General features: G+C 38.9%; 2 protein-coding genes across 9 annotated transcripts in view; both read right to left on the reverse strand.

The window, feature by feature from the left end:
* Window positions 1-14204, reverse strand: part of si:dkeyp-35e5.5 — a 16037-nt gene extending 1833 nt beyond the window's left edge. For 3 of the 8 annotated variants that reach the window (XR_015481721.1, XR_015481720.1, NM_001443127.1), the window contains exons 1-10: window positions 14125-14204; window positions 12914-13192; window positions 9701-11519; window positions 9008-9181; window positions 8730-8903; window positions 7950-8123; window positions 7665-7838; window positions 5426-5599; window positions 1641-1814; window positions 432-478 (exon numbers count right to left, since the gene is read on the reverse strand). Coding sequence is in view for 6 of the 8 variants with exons in the window: in NM_001443127.1 (NP_001430056.1) it covers window positions 432-478; window positions 1641-1814; window positions 5426-5599; window positions 7665-7838; window positions 7950-8123; window positions 8730-8903; window positions 9008-9181; window positions 9701-11519; window positions 12914-13172 (3169 nt within the window). In the remaining 2 variants the exon portion in view is untranslated. Of the gene's footprint in view, window positions 1-431; window positions 479-1640; window positions 1815-3420; window positions 3595-5425; window positions 5600-7664; window positions 7839-7949; window positions 8124-8729; window positions 8904-9007; window positions 9182-9700; window positions 11520-12913; window positions 13193-14124 lie in introns of all 8 variants that reach the window. The other 5 variants (NM_001443126.1, XM_087245800.1, XM_088649674.1 and 2 more) reach the window with 5 other exon arrangements.
* Window positions 1-15164, reverse strand: part of LOC141381693 (uncharacterized) — an 835171-nt gene that overhangs the window by 533895 nt on the left and 286112 nt on the right. The window lies entirely within an intron of this gene.

Raw genomic sequence — 15164 nt, forward strand, 5'->3', positions numbered from 1 at the left:
ACTGCTGTGGGTGTGTGTTTGTGTGAGAGAGGTGTGTGTGTGTGTGTAAGTGAGCGTGAGAGAGAGAGGAAGTGTGTGTGTGTGTGTGTGAGAGAGAGTGAGTGTGTGTGTCTGTGTGTAAGAGAGGGTGCATGCTTGTGTGCGAGTGTGTGTGTATGTCTGATTGTGTGTGTGCGTGTGTGAGAGAGAGAGGGTGTGTGTGTGTGTGTTTGTGTGTGTGAGAGTGAGTGTGTGTGTGTGTGCGCGCGCGTGTGAGAGTGAGTGTGTATGTCTGATTGTGCGCGAGCTTGTGGTGTGAGAGAGACAGAAGGGAGTGTGTGTGTGTGTGTGTGTGTAAGTGTGTGTCTGATTGTGTGAGTGTGTGCATGCGTGTGTGTGTGTTTGAGAGAGTATGTGTGTGTGTGTGTGTGTGTGTGTGTGTGTAGTCCTACATTTGCGTGGTCCTGCTGTAATCCTCGTCTCTCCTCCATGATCCAGACTGTAAACACACACAGATTCACATTCAGTCAGTACACAAACATCAGCTTATAACACACACACACACACACAAACGCACACACACACACAGACACACGCACACACACACACGCACACACACACAATAAGACATGTGGAGTGTGTGCTGAATGCTGGATTGTGATTGGCTGATCTCAGTGCATTAATAACTGCAGTAAAACAACATGAGTGTGTGTGGAGCTGTCAAATCAGCTTCTGAATGACACACAGAGCTTTTAGATCAGATGTGGAAACAGAAAACAGAATGGAAACACAGAAACAGACAGATATAAAGACTGAAGGATTCATTCAATGATCAATTGACAAAAGCGCAGCACAATAATAAAGCAGAATTCAGTGTTTAATGACTTGAAATATGATGGAGATCTTCATCTTCTGTCAAATGCCTCTTCATCATCTCCAAACATTGCTAAGTTGGAGAGCAGTGAATCCAGACCAATCTGCAGTCCTCCTCGCCCTTTGGAAGCTTGGTGGGTTTGTGTTCTGTTTATTGTTCATAATACTTCAGTTATAAAGGATTAGTTTAGGAGTTTTTTGTCATTTGCTTTATTTGAGTTTGTTCAACATGTAATTGTCACTGGACTATATCAGAACCAGCATCACTGTCTGCTGATCACTTTTATTGCCTGATATTTTGTGTTCATGTTAGTTTAGAAGCAGAAAAGAGCCAGATTACAAGATATGTGAGATATTTGCCAGAAACATCTTTGTTATGTCCACATTGTGAATGTAAATTGATATTGTTTATTTTCTTCCTGTTTATAGTTTTACTCCGCCCTTATTAAAGTGTGATAAAGGACATTCTGTGTCTGTGAAGTTCATGAGGGAGAGTTTAACTTGCTGTTAAAGTATACACAGGACGTATTTGGAGAACAGTACACACACATCTCTGACCTGATACTGTACAGTTCTTCAGCAGAAATGTAGAGAACAAGTTTCACTGCTCAACTACAATGCTGAAACTGTACAGTGTTAATATGAGATATAATATCACGCTTAATGTGAGAACTGCCCCAGTGCACTGACATATTTAACAGGTTTGATTCATATCTGGACACTAGAAGAGCAGTGAAGTATCAAAGTATCTGTATTCACAATAAAAAAGGCAGTGCTGCTCCACATACTTGAGTTTGTCCAGTGTGTAGTTTGGATCCTCCAGTTGTTCAGAGAGCAGCTTGACTCCTGAATCTCCTGGATGATTGTAGCTCAGATCCAGCTCTCTCAGGTGTTTGGGGTTTGAAGTCAGAGCTGAAGACAGAAAACCACAGCCTTCCTCTGTCACCATACAGCCAGACAATCTACAAACACAGCAATAGTCCACATCACACAGTTGGACAATCACACATCTCTTTGTGTTGTGAAGATGCTGACTGCTGTTTCTGCTCATGTCAACAGCAGTGATGAACACACACATCCTGATCAGCTCTCCTTATTGATCGAGCCCTCGCATCAGCAAACACACACACACACTCACACACTCAACAAGGACTCGACATCATCTGTAGAAGTGTACAGAGCAAAGACATTGTTCATAATACACCACATCAAGCTGTAAAGTCTGCTGTGAGGAGGAAGAAGACACACTTGAGCTCAGAAGATCATCTTAAAGTCATGTATAAAACACAACAGGAAATGAGCTGATTTCATCATTTATATTGTGATTCTGTTGTGGACTAAAACAAAATGAGCTCAGACAAACACAAAGTCGCTCTCTTCATGTGTTCATCACCTGACCCACAGTCACATTCACACTGATGCTCCATTAGGGGACTTTTAATCTGTCAGGAGAGAAACAGCTGATCAATATTCATGACTGCTGACTCTCCTTCACATTCAGCCTTTACCAGATATTGTTTTAGATGAGCGAGTAATCAGGATTATTTCACACACTTTATCATGAGACTTTTATTTGTTTTCAAGAAACTGAAACTGCACAAATATGAGAGCAGCTCAAACCTTCAGCAGGACACAAAACAGCTTGACTTTAGCGTTTAACTCTGCTGCTTTCACACCTCCAGATCCACTGTTCTGCTCTGAAACAGGATTAACACTGGTATAATGTTTATTTGTGTTCTCGCTGCGCTTCACTTTCACACAGAAATGTTGAATGTTGACACCCACAGACAGACACAACCTGTTAAAGTTTTCAAACAGTGAACTAAGACTGCAACTATTAGTGAAATCTATATTAAAGCTCTTCAAATATGATTTAGATTTACAGTAATTGTTTTTCATGTTTAAATCTGATTTATTCTTGTGTTTAAAGCGTTTGTCATTCCTCTACTTCAGTGTCTCAGACTCATTCAGAAATGATTAATAAATGCTGGATTAATGCACAAGAGAGTTTGGCGAACACGTTTTACACCATTTCAAATATATATTATATGTGCGGCTGTATAAGTCACATACAGCGCTCAGCATAATGGAGGACAGCCTATTCTGAAAACCAAGACTTTCCTCCATTTCTCTGTCAACTCTTGTTCAGGCACATTCAGTCTGGTTTATGGATCTTATTTCAGCTACATTTTTCCCTCTAAAACCTACTAACCACACACAATATTTATTTATAAAACACCAGCATGTACATCAATATTTTCCACATATTATTGTAGTTCAGTTTGTGCTGAACACTAATAAAACACATGTTGGCCAGTTCTGTGTAATAAGTAGCTGAAATAAGCACAGATGTCAGGGCATGTCAAAACATCTCAGGGGCCAAAATCACCTCAGACCCCTGAGGGTTAACTACAGGTATAGTATGAGCAGTGTGAAACACAATTACTGATAAACCATAATTCCTGTTATCTGGGGTTTAGTATCACCCAGGGTTAACATGTTCAAGCATGAAGAGCTCTAATATGAAACTGTCTGACTGTAGTTATTGTAGAGTGGAGAATCATTTACCTCAGTGTCTCCAGTTTACAGTGTTGACTCTTCAGTCCATCAGAGAGAAGCTTCACTCCTGAATCCTGCAGGTCATTGATACTCAGGTCCAGCTCTCTCAGCACACAGTTTAAGGATTGTAGAGCTGAAGACAAACTCCCACAGCACTGAACAGTGAGATTACAGCTCTGTAGCCTGTGTAGAGGACAAACACAATATTGATTGAATATTGTTGATCTGGTGTGTTTAATAGTCTGAAGCACATATGACTGTAGCAGAGATGGCAAAAGTACACACATCCGTTACTCAAGTAGAAGTACAGATACTCATGTTTAAAATGACTCTGGTAAAAGTAGAAGAACTGACTACTCTTTTAAAAAAGTACACTTTTAAAAAAAGTAAAACATAGCAGTTTCAACCACAGTCCAAATACACGCAGTATAGGGGAATAATAGGTAACTAAATAGGCAGTAGTGTAAAAGTGTATGTGAATAGGTGTTTCCCAGTACTTGGTTGCAGCCGGAAGGATATCTGCTGTGTTAAACATATGCTGGAATAATTGGCGGTTCATTCTGCTGTAGGAACCCCTGATAAATCAGGGACTAAGCTGAAGGATAGTGAGTGAGATAGGTAGGTAACTAGTCCTCTCATAATATTGATACAATATTATAAACTAACCTACATTTCCAATTTGTATGTAAAATGTTTGTTGCCAATTTTCTGAAAGTATCCAAGCAGCATCACGCCCTGTAATACTGTACAACATTGCTCATAAAGTCGGCTCATGTATCATCATCCTGACACAAACTCACAGCGTTCAGCATCAAGTTTTGTGGCCGTTAAATCAAAAACATCAGATGCTATTCACGTTCATACACTCTAATGATAATTCTGTAGGCCTGTCTGTCTTTATAAATAATGTTTATATATATATATATATATATATATATATATATATATATATATATATATATATATATATATATATACATACACAGGGAAATACTTTTTAAAATAGTTTTTGTTTATTATTATTTTCTTATGACTCATCCGTTTTTCTTTATTTATTTATTTCCCTTTATATTAAGTCTGCATAATTAAGGGTGTGGCCACTTGAGTGAAAGCTAGGTCTCGCTGGTCTCCGTCTCCTCACCTCAGCTGATTCCGGCTGATTAGCTGCTGAACTCAATATATTTTTGTGTTGTTTATGCGGCTTTACACAGTCAGTTGCCTTTTGGAATTGTCTCCTACAAGAATCAGATGATATTGCATGCTGTGTGCACTTCACAAACCCTTCATGTGGCCTGCGTTTCCCAGGTGAGTGAAATATTTTATACATCATCTCTATAAATGTATTTGTTTTGTATAAGATCATTCATCATTTAAATGCTCTTTAGAGCTGTAATGTGCTACAGAATTTGTCAGATTGATTAGCTGCAGGCTCTAGATCAGTCATCTGAAGTGTTGTCATACAGTGTTATGCTGGAGTTCATCAATAGTCTTGTCTTCTTGTGTTAAGTCTTGTGTCCTTTATTTGTCCTTTGTTTATATGGTGCACGCTTGTTCAACACTTTGGTAAAAGCTTGTTGTCTTTAAAAGTGCTTTATAAATAAACATTGTCTTGACTTGTCATTGAATTATTAATCCTGTTTGCTTTTTGAGCACTGTTGAGCGAGTTCTTAAACACCTGTGATTGGTCATCGTGTTCCTCTACAGAGATGATGATGCTGATGACTGCGCTGATCACAGCTGACCCATGACAGACGCAGTGGAGAAAACTCATTCTACAGACAGCCTGGATCCACAAGCATCACCGATAGCTTACATTTAAATAGATTTGTCTTTTTTATTCAGAGTCAACTCATAGATATAATCATATAATCATTATCAATGTGCAGAAATGAATAAAATCACAAACCTTTTTTTTTGTTCATTATTCTTCTGCCAATCTACTGAAAGGGGCTCCACATTTGGTAACACAATATGTAACTGTCTGTTTGATATTGTAGAGTGGAGAATCATTTACCTCAGTGTCTCCAGTTTACAGTGTTGACTCTTCAGTCCATCAGAGAGCTTCTTCACTCCTGAATCCTGCAGGTCATTGATACTCAGGTCCAGCTCTCTCAGCACACAGTTTGAGGATTGTAGAGCTGAAGACAAACTCTCACAGCACACAACAGTGAGATTACAGCCCTGTAGCCTGTGTAGAGGACAAACACAATATTGATTGAATATTGTTGATCTGGTGTGTTTAATAGTCTGCAGTACATCTGACTGTAGCAGAGATGGCAAAAGTACACACATCCGTTACTTAAGTAGAAGAACAGATACTCATGTTTAAAACGACTCTGGTAAAAGTAGAAGAACTGACTACTCTTTTGTACTTGATTAAAAGTAAAGAAGTACTGTCTCAAACATGTACAAAAGTAAAAAAGTAAAAAGTAGCCATTTCAACCGGTCCAAAGACATGCAGTGTAGGTGAATAATGGGTAACTAAATAGGCAGTAGTGTATAAGTGTGTGTGTGAATGTGTGTTTCCTAGTACTTGGTTGCAGCCGGAAGGGTATCTGCTGTGTAAAACATATGCTGGAATAATTGGCGGTTCATTCTGCTGTGGCTACCCCTGATAAATCAGGGACTAAGCTGAAGGATAGTGAGTGAGATAGGTAGGTAACTAGTCCTCTCATACTATTGATACATTATAAACTAACCTACATTTCCAATTTGTATGTAAAATGTTTGTTGCCAATTTTCTGAAAGTATCCAAGCAGCATCACGCCCTGTAATACTGTACAACATTGCTCATAAAGTCTGCTCATGTATCATCATCCTGACACAAACTCACAGCGTTCAGCATCAAGTTTTGTGGCCGTTATCAAAAACATCAGCTGCTATTCACGTTCATACACTCTAATAATAATTCTGTAGGCCTGTCTGTCTTTATAAATAATGTCTTTCATTTAACTCTGAATTCTGCAGTGTAGATTTACTGTTGTTGATGGTGCTACAGTGCACGGTGCTCAGCTATAGCACTGAGTAAATAAGTAGAGCAATGACCAAGCAGTAATCTCCCACTCTCCCTCATGAAGCTAACACAGAAGTACCTGAAACTGCAATTCATGGAAACCCCGCTAGTCCTGGCTCCATATACAGCAGATTTCTATTGAGCCCACTGTTAAAATGGCCGACTTTACAGCAGGAATAAATGCATTTACAAAAACAAATACAAAGAACCATTTAGCTTCATATGGCTAATATTAGCCTTCATGATAACTGTGAGGGGGTGATGTTTTTATGACTCATCCGTTTCCTTTGTATTAGGTGATATTAAGTCTGCATAATTAAGGGTGTGGCCACTTGAGTGACAGATAGGTCTCGCTGGTCTCCGTCTCCTCACCTCAGCTGATTCCGGCTGATTAGCTGCTGAACTCGATGTATTTTTGTGTTGTTTATGCGGCTTTACACAGTCAGTTGCCTTTAGGAATTGTCTTCTACAAGAACCAGATGATATGGCATGCTGTGTGCACTTCACAAACCGTTCATGTGGCCTGCGTTTCCCAGGTGAATGAAATATTTTATACATCATCTCTATAAATGTATTTGTTTTGTATAAGATCATTCATCATTTAAATGCTCTTTAGAGCTGTAATGCACTCCAGAATCTGTCAGATTGATTAGCTGCAGGCTCTAGATCAGTCATCTGAAGTGTTGTCATACAGTGTTATGCTGGAGTTCATCAATAGTCTTGTCTTCTTGTGTTAAGTCTTGTGTAATTTATTTGTCCTTAGTTTATATGGTGCACGCTTGTTCAACACTTTGGTAAACACTTGTTGTCTTTAAAAGTGCTTTATAAATAAACATTGTCTTGACTTGTCATTGATTTATTATTCCTGTTTGCTTTTTGAGCACTGTTGAGCGAGTTCTTAAACACCTGTGATTGGTCATCGTGTTCCTCTACAGAGATGATGGTGCTGATGACTGCGCTGATCACAGCTGATCCATGACAGACGCAGTGGAGAAAACTCATTCTACAGACAGCCTGGATCCACAAGTATCACCGATAGCTTACATTTAAATAGATTTGTCTTTTTTATTCAGAGTCAACTCATAGATATAATCATATAATCATTATCAATGTGCAGAAACGAATAAAATCACATCCCTGCAATTTTTTTGTTTATTCTTCTTCTGCCAATTGACTGAAAGGGGCTCCACATTTGGTAACACAGTATGTAACTGTCTGTAGTTAGAGGAGAATCACTTACCTCAGTGTCTCCAGTTTACAGTGTTGACTCTTCAGTCCATCAGAGAGCTTCTTCACTCCTGAATCCTGCAGGTCATTGTTACTCAGGTCCAGCTCTATCAGCACACAGTTTGAGGATTGTAGAGCTGAAGACAAACTCTCACAGCACTCAACAGTGAGTTTACACCTGACCAATCTGTGAAAGAAGAACACATTACTAAAAACCACACAGTTAATGTGATCTGACTTATGTAACAAAGCAAAAAATCAATCAATCAATCAATCAATTAGATGCTTAAACTCAGACCTCAGTTTGTCCAGTTTACAGTGTTGACTCTTCAGTCCATCAGAGAGCTTCTTCACTCCTGAATCCTGCAGGTCATTGTTACTCAGGTCCAGCTCTCTCAGCACACAGTTTGAGGATTGTAGAGCTGAAGACAAACTCTCACAGCACTGAACAGTGAGTTTACAGCTCTGTAGGCTGTGAGGGAAAGCAGAAATATTGATTTTGCATTCATCTAGCAGGGGTAATCCAAAGCAGAGACAAAAACAATTGAATGGTGTGTATTAGTTTGAGAAAAGATAAAAATCGCTATATGGACTCTGTAAATAGTGAATTTTAGGGAGAATCATTAAAGCTCTCTCAGCACACAGTCTGAGGATTGTAGAGCTGAAGACAAACTCTCACAAGAATTGGTAGTGAGTTTACCCTGGACAAATCTGAGATATAAGGATTTGAATCAAATTTACAGTTTAATCTTTAGCCATTCATCTGATGTAAATAATAATTATAATTAATCAGTCAGTCAATCAATCAATCAATCAATCAATCAATCAATCAATCAATCAGGTGTTTGTGTTGCATATTTAGTTGATCATTATCTTGAGTTTAATTAGAGTAATGTGTTCATTATACAAGTAATAATTAAAGAGCGCTGGTCACTTTAAGAGTTTGGACAGACAGGATCACAAGTTTTTGTCAGAGTGTGACTTTTGTGGAACAGGAAAGAGAAGTACAACAATAGAAGTATAACAGTTCTAGTACATTTTGTGTCATCTTTACAAACATAACAGTTTGAACTCAGACCTCAGTGTCTCCAGTTTACAGTGTTGACTCTTCAGTCCATCAGAGAGAAGCTTCACTCCTGAATCCTGCAGGTCATTGTTACTCAGGTCCAGCTCTCTCAGCACACAGTTTGAGGATTGTAGAGCTGAAGACAAACTCTCACAAGAATAAGCAGTGAGTTTACACAGGACAAATCTGAGAAATAAGAAAACAAATCAAATTTACAGTGTATTTTTGTCATTCATTTCATGCAAATAATAATTATAATCAATCAGTCAATCAGGTGTTTGAACTCAGACCTCAGTGTTTCTAGTTTGCAGTTTGGTCTCTTCAGTCCATCAGAGAGCTTCTTCACTCCTGAATCCTGCAGGTCATTGTTACTCAGGTCCAGCTCTCTCAGCACACAGTTTGAGGATTGTAGAGCTGAAGACAAACTCTCACAGCACTGAACAGTGAGATTACAGCTCTGAAGGCTGTGAGGGGAAAAGAGAAATAATGATTTTGCATTTATCTATTAATCCAGAGCAGAGACAAAAACAATTGAATGTTGTGTTTTAGTTTGAGCAAAGGTAAAATCACTATAAGGACTCTGTAAATACTGAATTTAAGGGAGAATCCAAGGCTGTAAAATAAACATAAAATTATTCTTTAGCTAACAATTGACAGTTTTGTGTGATAATTAACTATTAGTTATCATTATTAAAAACTTTTTCCAAACTCATGTTAACATATTAGAGCTATCAGTTTTGAAATGAGATTATATTATTGTATTGTGTAAAAAGAGAGTCAAAGTATTGAAAAGAATGTCTGAAAGTGGAGTAAACATAAGCAGAACAGATATTGTGTACAGCAGGAGATCAGTGATACATGTTTGATGTGAAAGCACAAATAGTCTGTGCTGTTTCTGCTCTGCATGTATATGACTCATGGGCTGCAGATGTGTTGCAAATCGATGTGTGAAATGGGCATAAGTGTATCCAGAAAACTCTTACAGTGCTCTTGTGGTGTTCTTGACCACTGGCATCAGTCTCATCAGTGCTTCATCAGATCTTCTGTACTTCTGCAGTTCAAACTTCTCTTGAGTCTCTTCTGACATCAGGAGCACAAACACCAGACCCGACCACTGAGCAGAGGACAGATCCTGTGATGTGAGATTTCCAGAGCTCAGACTCTTCTGGAGGTCCTCCACAAAGTCATCCTTCAGTTCATTCAGACAGTGGAAGAGGTTGATGGTCCTCTCTGCTGATTTCTCCTCCTCTATTTTCCCTTTGATATAGTCTGTTGTGTCTTTGATGTTCTCAGTTTTGAGTTTCAGTCCTGGCAGGAACTTCTTCAGGTCACTCTGATTGGATTCCAGTGAGAGACCCAGCAGGAAGCGGAGGAAAAGGTCCAGGTGTCCATTCTTGCTTTGCAAAGTCTTCTTGACTGCATCCTTGTGAAGTTTAAACAGGTTCTTTGTAGAGAGTTTCCATGTCAGTTCCTTTTTCCTGGAATCAAGAAATGGATTTGCTTTCTTGTCTTTGTAAGTGAAAAACACATAGAGAGCAGCGATGAACTCCTGAACGCTGAGATGAACAAAACTGTACACCTGTTCCCCTGAGATGGGGTTTTCCTCCTGAAACATTCGAGTACATAATCCAGAGAACACAGACCCTTCCTTGACATCCAGCCCACACTTCTCCAGATCTGTTTTGTAGAAAATCAGTTGTCCTTCCTGCAGCTGTTCAAAGGCCAGTTTCCCCAGCTTCAGGACAATGTCTTTAAAAGACCAGGCCTTGGCGTCAGGGTCAGAATCGCTGCTGTATTTTTCTTTCATCTGTTGCTTTTGAGACAGTAAGTAGCTGCTGTACATCCCTGTGAGAGTTGTGGGTGTTTTGTCATTGTTCTCTTGACCCAGCAGAGGCTGAAGAACAGTGAGGGAGATCCAGCAGAAGACAGGGATGTGGCACATGATGTACAGACTCCTGGATTTCCTGATGTGACTGATGATGTTTCCAGCAACCTCAGCACTGCTGTTTTTGATGAAGTACTGCTCCTTCTGTTCATCATTGAATCCTCGCACCTCAGTCACCTGATCAATGTAGATTTGGGGTATCAGACTGGCTGCTGCTGGTCTGGATGTGATCCAGATGAGGGAAGAGCGAAGCAGCTCTCTCTTTAAGAGATGTGTTATTATCTTACTCACTGTCATTTCCTTATCAACATCTGTAAATCCATCCTCCTCTTTAAAGTTCAATTCAAAGCGATATTCATCCAGTCCATCAAAGATGAACATGACCTTGCCTTGTTTTTCAGGAAGAGAGCTCAGTCCTCCACTGCTAAAGAAGTACTTGTTAAGCAGACCTATGAGACTGTACTCTTTTTCTTTAATCAGATTCAGTCTACGGAACGGCAGTGGAAATATGAAGACTATTTCCTGATTGTCTTTTTCTTCAGCCCAGTCAAGGATGAATTTGTTGACAGAGACAGTCTTTCCCACTCCTGCAATCCCCAGTGTCAGGACTCTTCTGTTTTGTTGACCTGTGTCAGGCTGAACTTTAAACATGTCATTACACTTGATTGGTTTATCCTCGGCTGTCTGTTGGTTGTGTTTTGACTCTATCTGCATCACCTCATGGTCATTCTCTCTTCCTCCAGTCTCATTCTCCACCACATATAGATCAGTGTAAATATCATCCAGCTTCTTCTGGTGACCCGTCTGTGAATTACCAATCAATATCTGCTTATAGTCCTCCTTTAACTTCTCCTTTAGTTCACGGCTGGTGTTTGTGTAATCAACAGGAGGGGATTTACAGGTCTCTGAAGCTGCACCTTTACAAGAGAGAGGAACAATTAGTGTTTTTATTAAAGTGAATTATAATTATGTCCTGTGCTTTTCAATATAAAAAATAACAACAGCACTCATGAAGTCGTTTGTTTAATGATTTAAATGACGTGACACCTGTATGGTGTTGAATGAGCAGGGGTAGGTGATTTGACTTGAATCTTATATTGTTTTGATGTAAACAAAGTTGATTACTCAGAGTAATGCAGGATGTTTCAAAAATAATTCTCCAGAATTACAGTGTGTCTATTACAGGTTTTTGAATTACTGCTGATCATTTGATGTCTCAATGTTTCCTGACCTTTCAATTTATTTAGTTATTTTTATTTTTCCCCACAGGAACAACTATCTGCAAACAAAGCATGCACACAAATATAGAGATATTTTATTTTTAAAAGAATAAAAAATAAGTTTTTGTCCCCAGAAAAAGGCTTTTATTTGAAGAAGAAAAGCTGCAGGGGCTCAAGCCTTGCAAAGCGAGTTCCAAGGACAACTTCATTATTATTTAATACATGCACAGTGTGAGCCGGCTTTACAATGTGTTCTTGTTCCAGTAATGTTTATTTTACAACTGATCTTTGTTCTTGTTTTCCTTTGCTCAACTCTATTTTCCATCATTGTTTATTCTGTCTGTGCAAATGAGTAGTAAATTATTGTTTTGATAGTTTTATCTGTGGAGGTCTTCTCTCTTTGTAAAGTATAAATTGTGTAAAAGGCTTGATAGAGATCTTGCAGTTATGATTCTGCTAATGCTCAGTTATTTTAACAGCCATGCAGACTCCTGATGACAGAAGATGAGGGAACACTACAGAAACCCAATTCACACACACACTTTAGTGAGAGTAGTATTCATTTATTAATTCAGTTTCTTTTCGGCTTAGTCCCTTCATTAATCTGGGGTCGCCACAGCAGAATGAACCGCCAACTTATCCAGCACATGTTTTACGCAGCTGATGCCCTTTCAGCTGCAATCCATCTCTGGGAAACATCCATACACACTCATACACTACAGACAGTGTGAGCTGGCTGTACAATGTGTTTCTGTTTCAGAAATGTTTGTTTTACAGCTTATTCTAAGCTTCTTCATTCTTGTTTTACTTTGTTTATTAACATAGATATGCCTTTTGCTTCCCAATACAAAAAATAACAATTGCACATATAAAGTAACAAATTCAGATGAACGAAGACAAACAATATATTCACACACATTAGCTATATACAAAATATTAAATGTATTTAAATGCATTGCTTAGAAGCAGTTCAATAAATGTTATGACAATATATCTGACTCAAAAACCATTGCTAGGACAGGGTTTTAACATGAAAGATTTTAACTGAAAATGATCACATTTGTAAAGTTTGACAGGGAATTAAACAATACCTTGCTTCTGTGTATTCTCCAGATCTTCAGCCAATTGATTCTGGTTTATTTTCCTCAGGGTGTCCACTGTGATCTTCACAGCTCTTTCTAATCCAAAACATGACACCAACTTATCAACGGTATTTCGCCTGTCTGCATTCTCCATTTCAGCTTTTGAAATCTCTCTATGGTCATTCATTAAATGCCACTGAAAGTCCTTTAGTGTATCTTCTACCAGTTCATCCAGGGATTTCTTGAGCAGCTGTTTTACATTCGCCATCGTGCTTCACCCACTCACAGCTACAGGACAAGAGCAACAACATCTGCATTAGTTTTACAATTAACATATGGACCTGAGCATTTATTTATAAACTGAAAAAGGAAATTAACCAGTGAGAAACTTCACATATCAGAAAGCTAAATATTGAAAATTGACTGTCACTACTTAAAGTGGACAAAAAAAGTGGAATTATTGCTAAAAAGTGAACACTGAAGAAACTGACCACTAATTTAATATAAAAGCTCTTGGAACGCAGTTGTACATGCTCAGAATCCACTGAATCATGTTGTTTTTATTGTGACACACATGGCCAACTCGACCTCAGTTTATGCTGTTTAATTCAGACATGGGAAAAGAACTGGAAAATCATTGCAGCAGCTTGAGAATGTTCTCGAGTAGCAAGAATTATTGTCCATATTTGTTATAAAGCTGGTAGAGCAGGCATTCATCCGGCACTGGCTTACAGCATGTGGGCCAAACATTGGCCAGGTTTGGCAGAGGTGGCACCATCTTTAAGGCAGCATGCAAGACATGGGCCAGATGTCAAATGTAGTATTTGGGCCAGATGTTATAAATGGCAGTGCGAGTTTTCTGTATTCTGTAGCTTTTTTAAGGGCACACTCACACTATGCTATGCGAACTGTGCCAGGCCTGTTTCCTGTTTTGACTGTGTTCCACTGCATATCAAAACACTAAAACAATATAACTAAAGAAATGTCCACAGTGCTGAGCTTAATAAACACTCATAAGCACAGATTTCAGTATCAGAATGAGAAGGTTTCTGCTTTCTGTGATCCTCCTCCAGAAACACACTCGACATTAAAAAGTGTAAATGAAATCCTCAGAATGTTTTCAGCTCAGCAGTAAAGTCTCAGAAACACAAAGAGATGATCGACGGATAATCAGGCGACACTTATAGATGATATAAAGCACAGAAAGAGCAAACTCTCACCTCAAATAATGCCTGCAGATCTTCCTGTTCCTCCGCTGAACTGTTGAGCTGAACAACACATCTGAAAACTCTTTCACCTCAGGAAAACACATCACATCCTGTTTAAGACATGAGGAAATAACCAGTCAGATGAAAAACCAAGACACACAAGTAGATAAGTGTAGTGGCAATTTTCTTTAAGGGGGCTCTCTCAGTGGTCAATAAGACAAATTCTTACCCAAAGTGTTTTTTAAAGTTTTATTCTTTGCAAAGAAGGTCACACAGTCATATGTCAACAACACTTTCTGCAGAGAGAAAGATGCGGAAACAGAGCGCGTTCTCTTTTTATTGAGTTTGTAATACCCACAAGGTCATCAGTGACATACAGGATAAATCACAGTTACATCAGCACTTCATTTTTGAACATTTCAGCCTTACATCCTATCCGAACATGTAGTTTGTTAAATCACCATGTACTTATCCAGATCTTGTCTGGTGATACACATATGTTAAAGTGGTCACACTTGATCTAACTTAAACAGTACATCCATGGAAGAATAAAAGAACAGACCATCATATAAATGAATTTCCACCACAATTTCTCTCTTTTTATCATTCATGGATAACACTAAATACATTATATACTAGTTTCATAATCACAATGTTAATCATTTAACAGGTTTCTGCACACTCCATATACACTAGAGATGTTCAAACACTCTTCTTAATATAGTTTATGTCAGGGTAGAAAGGGAACAGATTCAATAGCAGGTGAAACAATTGTATTCTTCTCAAAAAAACACAAAATATCCTCAAAAGGCAGTTCAAAACTCAAAAAGCTGGACTCAGAAATCGGCGCCGTTCTGGGCTCTACCACCAGATGGCAGGAGAGCGCTCCCAAGGCTTCACTGGGCAGCAGAAGGAGAGATGAAAAGAATCAGGTGAGTTCCGGATATTACCGCCAGGGGGCGATAGAGCGATACCAAACGCTCGGCCAGCACCGGAGAAGAAGAGCCTTACGGGGTACTGCTGGGCGTTCTCCCTTGGTGGAGATTCAGTAG

This window comes from Danio rerio, chromosome 4 (genome assembly GCF_052040795.2).
Source record: "Danio rerio strain M-AB ecotype USA chromosome 4, GRCz13ab, whole genome shotgun sequence".
NCBI lineage: Eukaryota > Metazoa > Chordata > Actinopteri > Cypriniformes > Danionidae > Danio > Danio rerio.